Source organism: Mytilus galloprovincialis, chromosome 3 (assembly GCF_965363235.1).
Source record: "Mytilus galloprovincialis chromosome 3, xbMytGall1.hap1.1, whole genome shotgun sequence".
NCBI classification, from domain to species: domain Eukaryota; kingdom Metazoa; phylum Mollusca; class Bivalvia; order Mytilida; family Mytilidae; genus Mytilus; species Mytilus galloprovincialis.
Genome location: NC_134840.1, coordinates 12,592,925 through 12,613,661, shown reverse-complemented (window position 1 = coordinate 12,613,661; position 20,737 = coordinate 12,592,925). Strand labels below are relative to the sequence as shown.

At 31.4% G+C, this 20,737-nt stretch overlaps 1 protein-coding gene across 1 annotated transcript; it reads left to right on the top strand.

Moving 5' to 3' along the window:
* Positions 1-790: 790 nt before the first annotated feature.
* Positions 791-15,272, top strand: LOC143069877 (matrix metalloproteinase-18-like). Its single transcript, XM_076244683.1, has 13 exons — positions 791-1,015; positions 2,182-2,305; positions 5,545-5,658; positions 6,508-6,608; positions 6,905-7,109; positions 7,858-8,027; positions 8,401-8,413; positions 8,702-8,896; positions 9,422-9,558; positions 9,794-9,932; positions 10,376-10,548; positions 13,280-13,460; positions 15,202-15,272. The coding sequence occupies exons 1-13, from the start codon at positions 917-919 to the stop codon at positions 15,270-15,272; spliced, it is 1,722 nt and encodes a 573-aa protein (XP_076100798.1). The 5' UTR covers positions 791-916.
* Positions 15,273-20,737: the final 5,465 nt, after the last annotated feature.

The window sequence follows — 20,737 nt, the reverse complement described above, 5'->3', positions numbered from 1 at the left end:
TGTATTCATCAATGAGAAAACTACATACCGTATAGTCGGCTATAAACGATCCTGACATGGAAATATGAAACAATTCAAATATTCAATATGGCTAAACTATTTATCTGGCCAACCCCTCTCCTAACCCGAGACAGGTGGCAATATAATACAACAAAAGAACAAACTGAAAAATCAGATTGATATAAAGTACCCATTGGATTTACTGTTAATATGTTCTTATCTAAAACATACATGAAATGTTTGCCACTGGAGTCAAGGCTAAAAGAGCATCAATCGATCCGATCAATTCCAATTAAACCAATTAACATTCATGAATAAAATGTATCATTTCTATCAAAACCACTGTCTAGAATCATGTATGTTGAAGCTTACCAAATTGACAATAAATAATTTATGACTTGTACTATACATTGGATGAAGTTAAGAATCGGTCAGTGATTTTAAATGTTCTGGAGTTAGTGGTCATCGGATGTTAGGTCATTATAATCATGTAACTGCCCATTCTTCTTATCGGATTTCTGGTTAATACAAATTATTGGGTGCAAAAGTTACATAAACAAAAACTACAGACTACCAATTAATGTACGGTATCAATAGAGCAGGGCTACTTCACTCCCTTTAATACTAATATGAACTTTACGGTGATTGATTCCAAACTTCTCTTGTAGGGCAATTACCCGCGCTCTTTTCATCTATAGAGCACTAAGACCGCCCATTTGAACTTAGCTGTCAATCATGACGTAACTTGTTTATATATTTATACATGGTTTTTTAACACAAACTTTATTTTAGGAGTAGGAAGCAACTAAGATATTACTTATTTTCATATCGATTAAATTATGAATCTACTTTTATAATTTCTCTGTACAATTTAGGCTAATTCGAATAACAAGGAACTAAATTAGTGTTTGCCATTATGGATATAGTTAACAGACTGATTTTTAGTCTAACATTAGTGTTACAATTTATAAAATATGAAACCTTGGGAAACTTAGTAATAAATGCAGATGAAACGGTAAGAATTATATAATGTTTTGTCAAATGATATACCATTATTGATTTGACAGTGGGTGTCTGACGTCAGTAGTTCATTTTTTAAGAATAGCAAACATATGTATTGCTGTCGCTAAGTAGAGCAACATTCAATTTTCATAATATTTAATTGAATTATCCCACGGTAAATTTCATTTTTTTCTATTAAATGACTGGTAGTCTGTTAATGTAGTTTTTTTTTTATACTTTGGCTGATTTATTTCCAGAATTCCTGATACTTTCATAATCCTTATTACCTCTCCTGATAAATCATAGATGTATATATAAATCGAGATATATAACTTGGGTTTATACATCTATGAATGAATAAATCTGTTAGTTGTCTTTGTTTGCTTTCGCTTTCAGACCATCAAATCAATTCAGGCTATTTAGAAATAAGGAAGTGTACGCTATCACCGTGCATTTAGAGGTAGAAGGGTTAAAGATGAGTTACCTATGTTAATTAATGACAGTTATCTAACTTGCTGGAAGAGCGACCTATTTAACTTTTTACCTCAGAGACAGATTAACTTTAAAACTGTTAACATCAACTTTAAAAACCATATACTATACCATTGTCACATGGTGTTTTTCAGTTCTTCAGTTGTAGCGGAAAATTTTGAAAGAAGATCCTGATAGTAATCTATGTTCTTATGAACTAACCCGCCGATATTGTGATTGTATTGAAATGTGAAGTGGTATAGTGTTTCACATCACATTTTTAAGAGCACAAAACTCGTATATGTTTTCTGTAGTATTATGACATTATCTCCAATTCATCCATTTAAAGTATATTGTATATCACCCGTATAATTAGAAAACACTATTCATCAAATAACAATCAATTTAAATGAAATGTTGGGTTAAAGTCTTGAGACAGCAACCCAATTAAAAAATTGTCTAAGTTTTCTCGTTTGAATTGTTTAACATTTGTCATTTCGGGGCCTTTTATAGCTGGCTATGTGGTATGGGCTTTGCTCATTGTTGAAGGCCGTACAGTGACTATAGTTGTTTATTTCTGTTTCATTTGGTCTCTTGTGGAGAGTTATCTCATTGGCAATCATACAACATCTTCTTTTTTTATATAAAATAATTCAGTACATTATGCTAAATTTGACTTTACAACTTTATTGTATCCTATCTTTGTAGAATTATTTAATGAAATATGGTTATATACCTCCGGAGTCATCAGGTAGTGCTGCATACAGAACCGAGGAGTTCTATAAAGATGCAGTCAAAAACTTTCAGATGATGGCCAATTTACCTGTTACAGGTGAGTTTATAAACATGAATAGCTATGTAATTGGTTGGAAAAAAGGTCTTTAAAAAGGTACGACTAATTTTCCCTGTTACTGATTCCATTTAATGGCATTAGAGGTCACCACTAGCCTTGTAGGTTAAAATAACCAGATCATATTATTAAAACCTGAATGTGACCTAACCCTCGTGTTATTATATCAATTTAAAGGTAGCTAGCCTTCTTTGATTGTTACTTCGTCTAGTACATCCAAAGCTAAATTATTATTCATACATTACATCATATAAATGAAAAGGATCTAAAGAATTTGAATACATGATTGTGTTTCTGTTTTCTTTTTCTTATTTCATACTTTTCTTAAACACCCAATATCCCGTCTTTTTTTTCAAAATATCAATCTAGACAATCTAAAGTCGATATCATGATTCCAGTTGCTCCACAATGTTCTCTGGTAGAACAAAGTATCTAAAGAAACATAAAACGTTAGTAGAAAATAGAAGCTGATGTCAAACTGAGAGTGTAACAATAATAATCACATGCAGTCATAAAGCAATCAATTTATCAAAGCTTATTTCCGGAAGTGCTTCTGGTTCATCATAACAAATTAATGTTTACAGGTACAAAATGATTTATGTATGGTGCATGTTTCATGGGTACTTTGTGGTCTATATAGATATCAAAGTCTAAGTTACTTTATGGCCTAATGACCTGATGAATGATAGACGGGCAATGAAACGTTCTATCTGTATCAGATCATAACTTTAAATATGAAGGTAAACCACATGTACACTCTGTCGCAGTGCATTAGATCATTAGCTATAAAAATAACTTAGGTGTTTTCCAAAATATCACATGCATCTTAATCATGCAAAAGTTCTATAAATACTTTTTTCTGTTTCCATGGTAGTTTTCTCTCTTTAGAGTTTTGTGTGGTGTAACCAAATGCTGTGATCCGACATGTTTTTTTGGATAGCTGGCAATTGGCATCGTCTCAATTTTCTTTGTGTTTCTTCCAGGTTCTTTTACATGTTTAATTTGAGATTTATTATATATATATTTTTTTTGAATTTTGTAAAATAAAATGAGTTGATGCCACATCTTTGAAAGCTTCTGTGTAATTTCGGAAAGTTTTTTTTAAGACTTTTTAGACCTTGGTATGTTTTGTCGATACCTGACTATCTATAAATGAAGTCTGTATGTTGTCCTGAATATGTGTCGTTGTGTCTCTATTATTGACGTATTACCACGTCTGTTGGTAATGTGACGTAATATATTTGAACAAACGGAAGTATACTTTAAACAAATGTTCATGCTACCACTGTTTAAACCTACTATTCATCCCTTGTTTACGGACAAGTTTTTTCTACATTGACGCCATTCATGTTAAGAAATTTTGTTTCTTAGTGCAAAATATTACACCCAATTAAGACATACAATAGACACTCTTTAAAAACGTCTGTGTGGCATCATATCGTTCATCTATTTACAGCTAGACTGGTACCAATAACTTAATTACTTTTCATAAAATTAATCTGCTTAATTATTTTCAGCGTTCAGTATTAACTTCTGAAATAATTATTGTTATGTAATACTCAAAAATAAGTAATTTATAGTAATTTGTATAACGATACTAATAGCAAATTGACGTGTAAATTCGGATTGTAAATCTTTGGAAGTCTGATCAGACCCAGTACATATTATGGGCATCAAACTTAAATTCGATTGAAACTTAAATAAAGGTTTCATCCTAACATCTGGTCGAAACATCAAATGTGTGTTTCATCCTCAAACCCGTTTAAAACTTTAATATAAGTTGCATCTTCAAACCCGTTTAAACCTTAATGCAGGTTTCAGCCTCAACCCCTTATAAACGTAGGTTTAGAGAGTCCACAACACAAAGTAATCATATCTTCAAATTTAAGTAGTACATACCCTTGAACAAATTCATGTAGACATTAAAAGTCTGGAAACATTTACTTACTGTCTGTCTATTTTCGTTGGTATATCGACATATTTGAGTTAATCGTGACTATTTTTAGGATTTCCAAGTAGCTTTTTATTTCTTGGTTGTTGTTGGTTTTTTTTCTCTGTTTTTCTTATGACAATTGACTCTTTAATAAATTTTATTTTTAGAATTTTCAAGTACAACGCCAACTGTTTTTTTTTCAAATTGATTATTGGACCGATATCTTTTCAGAGTTAATTTCCGATGTAAAAATATCAGATTTAGCGTTGAATGCAGGTGGTATTTGTATTAACATTATTCTATCAATTGGTTAATGTCAGATTATAAATAGTTTTCATTCTTTCACGCAACTCAAGGGACATGGATATACGTTTAAACAGCTAAAATATCTGTGCTAATATGAATAGCATGCCGCCTTAGACATTAACATATCGTAGTTTCCCTGAATCCAACAAAGGTTGCCATATTTTTTTTATGAACAATTAATGTTCTGTTGTAAAGATTTAACGTTAGTTCAAATTTCCTCTATTGTTTTATAAATGTATAATGGACGCATGTTTACAAGAAAGATCATCATTAATGATTATGAATCCCATTCACAACACCTATCACTGACCCGTTTATTTACAAATGTCATATGTGTGTAACCAGAAGTTTTTCAGATACTAGTGTCAGAACAATATACTGTATCATACGACCTGCATTTATCCTACTAGTGCAAACTCCGTCATGTGACTGAATGTAAAATATGTTAGAGCAATGCCCTATCAGAATGTGCAAGGCAGTATGGGTGGACTCAAAGGTGGGGTTGTTAAGTAGGTATACAAAAAGCGACAAGCACAAAAAAATCCATTTTTTTCTATAGTCTAGGCGTTAGTCAATGTCCTCTTACGTATTCGTTTTTTTTAATTAGGTATTTTTGTCCAAAACTTGGAGTAAAAAAAAGTTTGGCTCTCCTTTTCTGCTCGTACACAAGTGTAAAGTAGATAGATCGCATACAATTGTTAAAGTCATGTCCACTAGACAGTGAGTAAATGCGATGGAAAATTAAGTTCCTTAGTATTGATAATTTCCCAAAATGCAACATTGAAATATATGATTGCATGTCTCTGTATCTGATGAAAAACATGTGGCTTCTGACAAGAAAAATGAATATGAAATATTTCAACCTTCATTTTGTAACAAAGGAAGCCATCCGGTATGTCTGTATGGTAGTCGGTACCACACGTGTCTCTCACCTGTCATTCCTTAATTAATAACATGCAGAGAAATGTATGTTTCATTCCAGGTGTTCTTGACACATCTACAAAGGAGATGATGAAGCGCCCAAGGTGTGGCGTCAAGGACGACATGCAAGGAACGTCTGATAATGCCAAGAGAAAGAAACGATACGCTTTACATGGTAACTACAATAATTACAAATTATGCAATTGAATTAGCACATTAAACCAATCGTTTTTCTTTTTACTTCATACTGATTATTGTGCCTGTAATACAAGAAATAAGAAAATTTAAGTGTTTTAATTATTCTGAGTTTCAAAAGAAACGCAACCCCTACATGTACTTTTCTATTTGTAAAAATTAAAATCAAAGTTCTAAGTATCGAAGACTTCAGAACATATTATATCATATAACAGCAGTTGTTCAATCGTCAACAAATTTATCTACAGTGAAACACAAAGTCTTTATAAGCTACTGGTTGGAGTCGCCTCATACAAACAAAGGAACAAGTCGACGAGAAAAGGAGCACACTTGGTTCCCATATGAACATTGTTGTCATAAAAGTTCCAATATCTTGGTGATAACAGTTTCAATGATCTTATTTTTATTAAAATTATACTGCTTTAATGAAAGATTAACAATTCTTGGTCATTAAGATGCTTTGGCTTACATTGACGTGAATGAATATCCAAAACGTTTGAAACTATAAAGTTTATCAATTAGGCAACTGATACCATGGTAGATGTGTGATAATTGGTTTTTTTTATAGAGCATGGGTAAACATGTATTATACGTCACGGTCATCTGACTCTCATCTGTGAAACATTGACAATAACTGGCCCTCAAAAATACTTGTTTTGCTGACAAATGTTCTATTACAGATGTTATGTAGGACTTGATCTTTGCATACCATTGTACTGCATAGACATGAACATACTGTTGTTGTTGACATAAGAGTAATACATTCATTACATCTCGAGTGGTAATTGGAAGTAGTCAGATTTTTAAAAATGATGCATTTTATTTACAGGCAGTAAATGGTCAAAGCACTATTTAACATATAAAATTTCCAAATATGGTTCAAAGATAAAGAAAGTGGATGTCGACAGGGAAATTCACAATGCATTTCAAGTGAGTAAAAGGGATCTAAATAATGGGAATTAAAAGCATAAATTCATAAAATTAAGAAATAGGACTACAGTAGGATAAGCACTATAGGGTGCAATCAAAATTATGGGACAAAAGATAAAGAAAGCGAGAAAATATAACGTTATCACTAAAAAACTAAAAAAAAAACCGTAGTAAACAAAAGATTTAGTTAATATCTAAAATAGTGCTTATTTAACTCAAACAGAGGTCCCTATGAAAACTGAAGGTTTCTGACTATCAAATAAAATATATTTATTTTTATTTTTTATTTCGCACAGGTTTGGAGCGAAGTTTCACCTTTAACATTTACTAGAAAATACTCCGGACCAGTGGATATTGATATACGATTTGAAAAATATTGGCATGGCGACAATAACCCATTTGATGGGCAAGGTCAAACATTAGCTCATGCTTTCTTCCCACAGTTTGGAGGAGATGCCCATTTTGATGATGATGAACCATGGACTATTAACCTTCCCGACGGTAAAGTGTTCGAAATAAATTTCTTGATCTGTTCATTAGTTCGAATTTATCTTTTAAAGTTTTCTAGCGCATTATCCCTATTACACCTCATGTAACTAATGTATTATATATATGTTTCATTTTTTGAAAATTAATAATGTTTCCGTTTAAAACGCCAAGAACGGTTTTGCTTTTAATTTCTTTTCTTTATATTTTAACATTCCTTTAAAATTCTCTTTTCTTCTTGATTTTTGTTATTTCTTTTTTCTATGATAATGCGATATCTAAATTACAAGATTTCCATTTCTCGCAGGCATTGCTCTGATTTCTTGTCCGAATTTTGCTATATTTTACGTCATCATTTGTTTTATCCACTCATCAACTTGTTTTAGATTTTTAAATTACAAATTCTAAGAGTTGCAACGGTTTGCCTACTTTCGGTATTCGATTGATCGTGTTGATAAAGAAAAGTGTAGTGTATACACGATGAATGATTTTCTGTTGGCCAAATTTTATTCTGTACTAGTTGGCATCTCAGTAAACAGTCAGATAATGGAGGTCAAGCAAAGAGGCCGTTTACCATAAAAGAAATAAAATTGAGAATGGAAATGGGAAATGCAAAGAGACAACAAGCCTACCGAAGGACAGACACTATATTAACTTGAGTCGGTACTGTTTGATATCAACATGAACTACTTAACTACTATATAATAATAAACCAGACTCTCTTCTTAATAAACATAGCAGTAAATGTAGTTTTAAATTGCAGGTGTGGATTTTTTTCAAGTTGCAACACACGAATTCGGACATTCCTTAGGACTGGCACATTCCAACATTTATAGTGCGTTAATGGCACCATTTTATAAAGGCCACACAAAAGATTTCAAACTTGGAAGGGATGATGTAGCTGCCATACAGGCATTATATGGTAAAATCATCGTTAATTAAAGTCAATGAAACCAAACATATACAATGGTATCAGTTGTCTCTAATCTGGAGAAAAGAGGCGGAAGATTTCAAAAATAGTTGACATTCAAAACTCAGTTGAAGATAAACAAAAATGGCTAAAATTAAGAAAAACGAAAAAGAGACAAAGAAGTCCATAAAAAAACCCACATACAATAAGACTGAGAAACATGACCCCTATCTTTATCTTGGATGAAACGTAGTGGAAATTGAGGATACAATACAATTAAATTTAATTTTTATTCATCAATTTATTCATATACACAGTAAAAAAAGAAAGATTTTTAAACAGGACTACAGAGCGTTGTTGCAGTCATTTTTGATGCATTTTATTGAACTGCTTAAGCATAAAATAATGAGTACATTTATATCTGAGAATCGGTAAAACAAAACTTCGATTTCAACAAAAGATTGGTGTGATTTCATATTTTTATTTCTTTTTAATGTTTTGTGTAATGCAAATAATCGCCAACATTTACTAACTGACAGTTTCAACCTGCCTTAAAATAAGCAAAACTAACGAATGAAAGATTGAGTGAATGAGTGAGAAACTGTCTGAATCTAGTAAGCCATTATTGATAGTTATAATCATCAATACGTTAGGTTGTATAATAAGTCATACAATTTTCTAATTTTGTCTTTTATAGGAACGCCAAAGAACACCCCAAAACCAACACCACCAACGACAACTACCACAACAACTACAACGATGAAACCATGGAAACCGACGAAACCATGGAAACCGATGAAACCATGGAAACCAATGAAAGACCAAAACATGATTCCCAAACCATGGACAACAAAAGCAACTACTGCAGACAGAATTACTACAACATATAAAAGTCCAGTTGTGCAAATCCCACACATATGTAGACATGCTTATATAGACGCCATAACAAGACTGAAAAATGGCGAAACTTATATCTTTAAAGGTATTTTTTCTAAAACCTTATGAATTTTTGAACAGTCAACGGTTTTATTTATATTTTTTATTATCTTTTACAACTATCAACAAATCTGATTTCATTTGATTAAGGTAAATTAATATTTAAGCATTTCTTCATAATTAATTATATGGCTCATGGTCTTCTTTTGCTATTTGTGTTCCATAACATTATAAAATGTTATAACCTTTTTTTTGTTTTTTAGAAACAATCATAATAAATATTGCTGCAGAAGTACATCTTGGGATTTTTTTTTCATAAATATTGTCGTACAAGACTTTGAAAGCAAGTGACTATTGGGCTTAGATATGTGATAATTTTTCAACATGATTTGTAATGTATTCAAGTTTTTAGTGATTTAAAGTACTAGTACTGCTAATGCAGTTTGGCATGACAATTATATATTTGAATAATCTGTTGCAGGAAAACATCATTATCGTTTAACCCGTTATGGTATTGAGCAAGGTTTCCCGAGGAGAATATCGTGGGACTTCAAAGGTGTAGAGGGACCAATAGATTCTGCTATTACATGGGACAATGGATATACCTATATTTTTAAGGTAAGAAACAAACTATTGATATAAAAATAAAGATGAATGGTATGTTTGCCAATGACACCGTCAGTCTATAGATTTGACGTTTATTAAAATAATTAAAGGTCTCCGTACAGCACCATTTATCATGACCCATGATGAAGAAATGTAAAACAATTCAAAATGGAAATCAACTGTCATTAGAAATTGTTCTTGTATGCAGATGTCTATATTCAAAATATCTTTTCTTCTTCGCTTATAGGACGATGTTTATTGGAAGTTCCAGAACACTAAGAGAATATATGGTCCTAAAAAGATATCTGTTGGGTTCAGTGGAGTGCCTGCTGGTATCGATGCTGCTGTGGTCTGGAGCGGTAATGGTAAAACTTATTTCTTTAAAGGTGAGAATCTCCAAGTTGAAAACAACGAATTTTAAAATCTATTTATCACCGATTATTTTGATGGTATTCATGTTGTCTATATATGTGTTATATTTCTAGAATGGTTATGGCAAATTCGTAATAATTAAGGAAACATTTAACTATAGAGGTTTTAATATATGTGTGTAACATATGAAAAATCATAGAAAGGAATAATTCTGTTGTCTTTCGTTTATTTCTAAAATATATTTCAGTATTAAAAAATGGGGATTTATCAAAACGATAGGCATGTATAAATAGTTATATTAATTTTAGTCAAAAGATACACTACTATTTGGCTCCGTTTAATCTCTTACCGAGTCAATTCAGTGTCAATTGGATAACTCAATTGAGATATTCAGGCAGTATATAGTATAGCAAAGTAATATAATGATATCATGTTATATCAAATACATTTATTTCAGATGGTTATTATTGGAGATATTCTGGGAGAAAGGTGGAGTACGGTTATCCCCGACCAGTGTCGGTATGGAGAGGTTTACCAAGGAAGATAACTGCAGCTTTTAAGTGGGAGAATGGAAGGACCTACTTTTTCAGTGGCGAGAAATATTACAGATATAATGATCATCTTTTTACAGTAAGCATTTGTTTTGAATGTCAGATACTATACTTCAAAATGTGTTATACTTAAAAAGATCGGGGAATTTTAATACAAAAACAAGACAACATTCACAAAAGCATCCTTACGGACCTATACAGACCACTATAGATTCATATAAATACATGTATTCATTTTACCCAGTGTCAATATCGGCATCGAAGCCTCCTACATTTAGCTACAGTATAATTAATGTAATGCAAAGCACATATCACACTATCTGTTGCTAACAAACATCTCTTCATCTAAATTAGCCCTCCAATGTTTTTACCAAAGTATATACTATAAAATAGAATGCAAATGGAAATGACTGTTAATAGAAACACCCGTTAAAGTAACAGCAGATCCCTGCACTGTATCATCAGAATGTGTTCCTTTACTTGAGAGTTGAGTTTTAATAGTAGATGCTGATCTGTGATTGTGTCTGTGCAATTTATTCACGCCTATACCAGATTTGGATTATTAAAAGCTTGGGTGACATATTCTAATAACATCTGTATTTGGGTTTCAGTCTACTTGACGTATACCTTATGTCTCGTTTTATTCCCATATAACGTATATCTTTGGCGTGATATTTTTATCTACTTATCCAGGTGTAATCATAAATTTTGAACAATATTTCATTGTGAATATAATAACATAAACATAACAAATATGACAGTTGTACATATATCAGGTGTCAGGGTGTCCATTGAAATGTTAAAACAGCATTTAACGTAATATATTATGATACAGCATGTATTGCACATAAAGTATACAAATTCCATATAAATTGGAAAGTGAGATTGTATATAACTTTTTTTTGTTTTTTGGTATTACATGGATATTAATTTTGTCTCATCGACAATCATACATTTTTATAAAGTAAATTAGAAAGAGCCAAAGAACGAATCTCTTATAATATAAACTTGAAAGTGAAACCAATCTATCGTTTTATTTGTGTGTGGTTATTAAGAGTCACCTTTACTTAAATGCATAGAAGTTTTGGCTGGGTTCTCTGCATAAGTGATTAGATGACCTCACACGTCGGCCGTCTGCACACCACTGGGCATTTGACACCAATCTGACGACAGTCGGCATATAAGCGTAATACTAGTATATAGCCATAGAACTAGGTTTCAATCAACTTTTTGTTTTGTTTTATTAAAATTACCCGTACAAAGTCAGGAATAAGGCAGTTGCTGTCCACAGTTTGTTTCTATGTATGTTGGCGTTTGCTTTTGTTGCACTTCAGTGCCTCTTTTATTCCATTGTTTTCTTCTTTTAATTGATGTGTTTTGTTAGTTTAAGTTTGATACCCGGTTTTGTTTTGCATAATATAATTATCACTATTGAACAGCGATATACTACTGTTGCCTTTATTTAACTGCTCTTATTTACGTCATTTAGAAAATTCTACTCAACAACAGTTTTTATACGACCGCAAAAATTTTAATTTTTCGTCGTATATTGCTATCAATTTACCCTTGAATAGATATGGACAGATCTATAGTAGAACTTATCCGGGCAGACCTTGTTTGGACGTCTCATGGAAAGTTCAAGCCAAGAAATTCTATAATTTATTCTGACAGTTCTATCAAGGATATACTGTATTTTTATCAAGGATAAAACGGATCTTTGGAAAAAGTAAAATCACAAAAATACTGAACTCCGAGAAAAATTCAAAACAAAAAGTCCCTAATTTAAGGGCAAAATCAAAAGCTCAAACACAGCAAACGAATGGATAATAACTGTTATATTCCTGACTTGGTACAGTTGTAAAACATTATAACAGGTCTAAAGAGAGGTTATAACTGATCCCTTCTGTGAATCGAGTTCTGGTTAATGAATCCGTCTTTATATGTTTTCTGAACATAAGAGAGACATTTCTTGTAACGTATAGATTGATAGTTGTCTCATTGGCAATCATTAAATGGCTGTGTGTTTAAGGACATATTGAAGTTTTGACTATCGATCGACATTTACTATTCAGATCTTCAAATTGTATTATTAATTTATAACTGTGAGGAGAAGTGTGGTTAAAATGATGAATGTTAACAACCCACACGTTTACCTGGAGTTATGATTTAGCTATATTATTCACGCTTGGATTAATTATTCAATTTTTTTCTACTTTTCTTTTTCAATCAATTTAAAATTAAATTGCATTTTTTGTAACAATGATTGTTCAATATGTATATCCTCATAATTTATTTCTTAAACATATACTGAAGGCCCATAAAACTACGTACCGGTTCACCTCCAATTACATACACATCGGAAATCAAAATTATACCATTTATGCAGACCAACCTATATGTTATGTGTACATCATAATCTATATTTCATTTCTATTCGTGGAATACTGTTGATTTTCAAATGTAGGGAAACCCGTGAATTTAAGTTCATGACAAAAGATGAATTTTAAGTCACTTTATGGAGAGCAAATGATTAAAACACAAATATGTACCCTCGAATTTGCTTTTATTTTTCAAACTTTAATAACGTTGCAAGAAAATAGATGAATACAGTCCAACATCAAAACTAAATAATTTTCAATAGAAAATATGACCGTATTTAAACTTCCAACAACAAGTGTTGCCAGTTTAATGATAGAAATATAAACGGGTGGTCAGATTACACCAAATGTACAAGGATAATTATGATTAGATTACACATTTCAAGTAGAAAGAACAAACAGCAGTCGTTATTATAATTCTTTATTTTGTAGGTTGACAGCACATATCCAAGATCAGTTGCTACATGGTGGTTAGGATGTCCAAATCAAGGTGAAATGACAGACATAAGAAACCCTTACGCACAAGATGACAAAGGACAATCAGAGAAAAACGATAAAGATGAACAATGGTTAGTTGTGGAAGATGATGGAACCACTTACATGGACGCACAGAGTAACATTAATTCTGCTGCCAAATATAGTACTACTTTAACTTTTATTATAAGCTTTTTGATAGTTCTCTGTAATATTCATTTGTGATGATGAATTGAAAAATATTTAAAAATTATAAACGGGTACTAATTACATTCCATGTTCAACGAACCCAGTCTAAGGGAGATAAATCCAGCATTATTTTATAGCTACAGGTCTGCTGTGAAAATTGTTTGCATTAGTTTGTTTTTAATAATATTCCTATGTGGAGTAAGCGTGTAAACAGGCTAGTTGACATTTGCATGTATATTTAAAAGGTTTAGAGTATACATACAGAACATGTTCTTCAATATTTGGGTTTCATATGTTATTTTTATAGTTCGTTTCGAAGATAAAATATCACAAAGGGAATTTACATTAAAAAAGGCTTATTAAATGAAAGTGATTCTCTTCTTGCATTTTAAAGTCTTTTGTTTTCCGGTGAGATCTGTCTGTCTCTTAATATGGTGTAGTTACTTATGAAATGTCCCATTTATCGTGTACAAAGTAGCCTTTGGTCCCAGTCCAATCTTTTCTATGTAAGGTCTAAAGTAACTACTTTCGTCGATCAGTGACACATGATCCAAGACTAGAGTGGAATATGTTGTTCATATATGTATTTTATTTCATTATAAGACATCAACCGGTTGTAGCATTTAACTTATCAGTAGAAGTTGGTTTTGATTATATATGTATATATTGATGAAATGGACTTCATTATATTGTAGATATTGCTTGTTATTTATTTTGAGACATTTATACAAAATGTAGTGAACATTTAAAAACCTCTTATTTATTCAAATTAACCATCAACCCACAAAATAGGATTATATGTTTTAGAAAAATCTCTTTTTTGAATTTTATAAAGTGTATAAAAGTTAATCTGACACATCCCTGACCTAACCAACTATGATTAATAGAGAAAATTTTCATATGGATGGTTAACTTCTACAACTGTATAAAGTTTATGGAAATTAATATCCCAAGTGTCTGAACAAACTGACTATAATCCTTTAACATTTTTTATTCATCAATTAAAAAAATTAGAGTGAAATGTTTTTTTTTATTGTAATACCTTACACCTTCATTTCCTTTAAAATTACATATTTGGAATCCATGGAAAAAGAGACATTTTAGAAATATTAGTCATTAGAACATTAGTTACGTTGTTAGCAAGGATTCCATTGTTATTACATTTATATGTTATTTTACCATTTTTTGTATTTCATGATTACACGTGGGATTTTTGAAACATTTATTCATTGGTATTTCATATGCGATTTATTCGTTTGTGATGATTACATATGTGCTTTGTTAATGTTTTGATTACATATGTGGTTTGGTTGTTTGTTCGGATATATGTAATTTGTTTGTTCATTAAGATATTTATAATTTTTTGGTATGTGACTTGTTAAATTAGATATATGACTTGTGTGATTGTAATGCTTACACAAGTTATTTGTTTGTATGTAAGGGTGACATACATGTATGTGATTTGTATGTTATGATTACATGTGTGATATCTGTGAATGTTATGATTACATGTGTGATTTCTGTGAATGTTATGATTACATGTGTGATATCTGTTTATGTTATGCTTACATGTGTGATATTTGTGTATGTTAGGATTACATGTTTGATATGTTTGTATGTTATGATTACAGGTGTGATATCTGTGTATGTTAGGATTACATGTGTGATATGTTTGTATGTTATGATTACAGGTGTGATATGTGTGTATGTTATGATTACATGTGTGAATGGTTTGTATGTTATAATTACATGTCTGATTTGACTGTATGTTATGCATACATGTGTGATTTAAATTGCATTTAGACAATTTCATACCACATGGCTCTTTGTTTTTGATATGTGATTTATTGATATTTTGAATTTTATTTTCATAAATTTGATATAACTGTTTTTATACATCATTTTTTTATATGTATGTAGATGACAGAAATTAACATGTTTAATAAGTGCTATGGAAGTCTGATTTATGTGAGTGAATCAAAAAATGAATGTACATAGAAAATGAAACAATCAGTGTTGTTTTTTTTTTAATTAGCAATTTTACAAAATTATGTGCCATGAACTTAAATGTAAATAAAATGTGTGAATCAATAGTACAACTGTACAAATACTCCTCATTTATATCATACCATTAAATTTTCCACCTACACATGGCTTGTTTTTCTTTAGTTTGGAAAATCCTTGGAAATTTTTGTGAATAAAACTATTTAATAATCTCGATTCAGTATGTTATAATAGTCTTACCACATAACATATGATAAGATTTAAAAGATTACAGAACTTTATAAGAAGTGCAAAAAAGCCAAAAACCTAGACATGAACTATTTGATAACAACTACTAAATTCCTGACTTGGTATAGGGCATTATAAAACAGGATAACAGGACATTCTTACCAAATACTATCCGTTTTTTCGTCAGAGTGTTGAAATAAAGGACAAAAGGGATACACATGTATACTGCTCAAATGATTTCAAAGATTTATACTAGAAACTACAAAAATTAACCAAACAATAGCTATATACATATTCATCAATGAACGGTGTTTTGAAAGTATATATGATAGGAGTGTGGGATCCTATTACGAAAAGATCAAATAGATTTAATAAATAGAATGCATTTTAAGTTTACTCGTGCACTATTACAAGAGTAAACCACTCGACCCGAGCTCTTGTCCACTCTGTCTTGATCCCTGGTAGAGTCCATTATCGTCATATAGGGATATATTTACGACGGAGATTATGCAACCCATATTTTTTTTCACAAATTCATTTAAACTGTTTACATTATCAATATTGGATTTTGGTTATCACTTTCATTTTAAAAAACTTTGCTTTGGTATAAACTCATTTTGTTCAGTTAGGAACCAGATGTTTTCCCCTTATTTTCTTTTTTTAATCATACCAAATTAAATATCAATTAGTATGATATAATGAACAACGTCAATCGCTTAACAGCTAAAGCATGCCATTTTTCGATACCATGCTTTACTTTTGTTTGTTTCATACAATGTTAATGTGTATTTAGTGGGTGGTTATTTCTATCTGACATTTCTCGGTTTTGGTTTTGGGGACGAGTTGTTTCACGTTTTTCGTCATGTCAGGGATCTTTCCTAGCTTACTATATATCTCATAGCTGTATAATTTAGATCGCATTTGTTTCTAACCTAAACGATGTAAACGATTACGCGCGTAGTCGTTTAATCCATTTGTTTCTTACAGTTTTTGGTCAACGTTGACATCGTTCACATAAAAGATGTACGCGCAAAATAGTCGCGTAGTCGTTGATCGTTTATCGTTGAGACGTGTAAACGATAAATTTGTTTCTGCATCTGTCGTTTAAATAATTACGAGCACTGTTGTTTTCATAAAGTCCTGGTTATTTATTTCCCGCACTTTTACCTGTGTGTTTACAGTGCGTGAGTGTAATCTATTTCTGTCTGACTACGCGGGGTCGATAAAGTTTATTAAACGATGTATTTGTTTCTAGCAGCTTAACGTTTACTAAACGATAGTCGTCGATGACACAATTTCGGGTGAGAAACAAATGCACTCTTACTGTAATTGCTGTTGTAATCGTCATTTGAACACTGTTGGATATCTTTATTGAATGTCCCTCTGAATCTTGCGCCCCTCTTCTGTTTTATTGGAAAGCATTCCACATATATTTTTTATTGATGTCCATTTTCGAAATAATAGTTAATACAAAAAGAGATAATATCTGTAATGACATATTTGTTTTATAAATTATAAACGGATACAAATAATATTCTATGTCGAACGAACCCAGTCTATGGGAGAAAGGTCAAGCACTAATTTTCACCAGAGACATATATCTCTGTTTTCACATACAAATCTGCTGTGAAATCTTTAAAAGTTGTTCATGTTAATCATTAGAATGTTTGCTTTAGTTTTTTACTTATATTTCTATGCAAAAGAAGCGTGTGAACAGTTTCGAGGATATTTGAATGTATATATCAGGCGATTGATTAAGAGTAAATATACAGGAAAAGGAATGATAAAGTATGGTCAAGGCGGTGTTGAAGTTATGAGGATCTGTTCTTTTAAAGTTATAAATGAAGTATTTCTCTCGGTTTTCGTTTTGCGGCCCAGAATTTGTTTTCGCTTAATCAATTTATGACTTTTGTCTTTTGAACAGCGGTTTACTGACTTAATTTAAAAATAATTACAATTAGCGTAATTAATTGTCTTGTTCTCCAGTATATGCGTTATTATTGGTTATTTCTATATATTCTTTCGATAATAAAACATAACATGCAACGTATACTTTGTTTTTTTTCAAATTTACTTTCTAAAAAGGTGTCAATCAATCTTCTGTTATACAATTTTCTTCTCAATCATATTGTTTTCATTTGCAATTGTTTATTCCAAAGCAATCTAATATTTAATGTTCCACTACACAATTCATGATAAAATCACCGTGCTAAACACTCAATCTGACGCCCCGTGACAAAAAAAACAGGCGTAGCAAAGAGTTGAATGGATGTATGAATGGCTGTTTAACGTCCAATGATAGTTATAACATTTACGGTACAATCTTACTACACCAGATGCGTATTTCGACATAAATAGATAGGTTTTGAGTTTTATTTCGTATTTCCTGTCTATTTGTATTACATTATTACCGTTTTTAACGTTGGCGTTAATATTTCTTAGTTTTGTAGCAATGCACAGTTTGCTATCAATATTCTGTATACAGAAAAAATACCTAGTTTGAAAAACATTGATTAAAGTTCGTGTGGACCCTTTCGCTAAAATGGATGCATTTGCACACCAACATTTCAGACAAGACAGTTCAGGTGACCCATGTTACCGGAAAAAAATAAGACATAGCATGCTCTAGATTAATAAAGTTCAAATATACTTTATGTTTTAGAAAATTGATTACTTTAACTGGGTTTTGAAATGCTCATGTTTTTCATTCCTACAGAAGGTGTCAAAATAAACAAAGTTTGTGAAGAGGTTTGAGAACTTCCCCACAGGTTATTATTGAGATGAACTATATTGATTGACATGGACATTAGAGGGACTTGATACTTGACAATAATTGTGTACCCGAGTGGACCATATCATGTGAAACTCTACTGTTTGTCTTTTGCATAGATAAAAAAAAGTGTACTGTAAAATCCTGTTCAAGTTTTCATTATTTTATACGCATAAAATGATTTTGAATTGTATTTAACTAGAGCTATGCCTTTAAACTATTCCACATGCACAGGTTAGTCTGTACTCCGAGTCAATTTTGAGGTGTAAACGACGTCATTTAAAAGTTTTGTCAGGCGGGTAAATGTACTTCTTTTACGTTATTAATACCTTATCGGTCGTCCCACTGTCTATATCACTCTGTTCAGCTCTTAATTTTATTCCGTATCATGTCTTTGTGACGTCAAATACGTTGACCCGGCCTTAATAACTTTGACCCGGACATATCAGCGACGGCATAATGTTTGAACCGACGTTAATAACTTTGACCCGAACTTATCAAGTCATCTTTTGTGTGCTGGTGAAACAAAGAAAACACTTCCGAAACACGCAAATATAGCCCGATAAATTGATTATCAGATTATCTGCATATTTATATTGTAAAATATCAGCTGCTTGACATTATATGGAGGCTTTTTGATCTCGTTCGCTACGCTCACTCGACAAAAAGCTTCATATTATGTCTCGCAGCTGATATTTTACGATATCAACATGCAGATAACCTGATAATCGGTACATATCAGTATTACTTCTATTAGGTTACATTGTACTTTTATCAGTGGACCAATCAGATGTTTCAATGAGAATATTTTTTATAGGAATATGGTTATTCCAGTATAAAGTGGTTGCCTACATTTTATCAATACATTGATGTGCACTTGTACACGGTAACCAACGTTAACAACTTGATCCATGGTCTAGTTCAATATATCTTGATTCCTGACAGTCACGTCAAATTCCGTTATATTTACAATGATGCGTGAACTAATCAGACATAATAAATAAAAAAGTCAAAATATGGGTACAGCAGTCATCAAAGACATTTTAAGAAAAAATGGTTGGGTGATACTAGTTTTATGGCTAGCCAAACTTTCCGCTTATTGATGTTGAAATCGAATGTTGAATGTTGAAAACGAATATTGAATGTTGCAAATCGAATGTTGAAAACGAATGTTGAATGTTGCAAATCGAATATTGAAAACAAATGTTGAATGTTGCAAATCGAATATTGAATTTTGAAAACGAATGTTTGATGTTGATAATGAATGTTAAATTTCGAAAACGAATGTGAAATGTTGATAATGAATGTTGAATTTTGAAAACGAATGTTGAATTTTGAAAAACGAATGTTGAAATTGAATTTTGAAAACGAATGATTGATGTTGATAATGAATGCTGAATTTCGAAAACGAATGTGAAATGTTGATAATGAATGTTGAAATTTCGAAAACGAATGTTGAATGTTGATAATGAATGTTGAATTTTGAAAACGAATTTTGAATGTAGAAATTGAATGTTGAAAACTAAAAACGAATGTTGAAAATCGAAAAATGAAAACGAATGTTGGATGTTGAAAACAAATGTTAATTATTTGAAGAAACATAGATTAAAAAAAAAGCTTTTACAAACAAACAATTTGAATGTTGAATGTTAAAGTTGAATATTGAATGTTGAATATTGAACCGACTTGATATCCGTTTATTCTATATAATGTATCCTGGAAGTGGTATCAATGATGACATAACGTGCATATGTTAAACAGCTTGACAATCAACTGACTGATAAAGTGTACATTTCTTCCTTAATAACGAATGCCTGATATTACGGTGATATCTCTCATGAATTATGCACTCGTCTAGTACAGACCAAAATTCATTTATTTCACATACAGCATATTGGAGTTTTGAAGTAAATACCAAAAAAGGTAAAAGGGTAATAATTTCAGTGAGAAGTCGATTAACGATTTTGGGCTTGTTTGATATTTATAGATCTTGTCTAGCTGGTCATGTTTAAGAAATAATTCCTTCATGTCATGCTCTATGCTCATTTTAACATGGGTAGGCATTATATTTGTCGATATTTTACACTGAGCGTTAGCGAGGTGTAAAATGTGGTCAAATATAATGCCTACCCATGTTAAAATGAGCATAGAGCATGACATGAAGGAATTATTTCGATTCTAATAGGACAAATACTGTATTTCTATAGGTTGAAGCGTACGAAAAT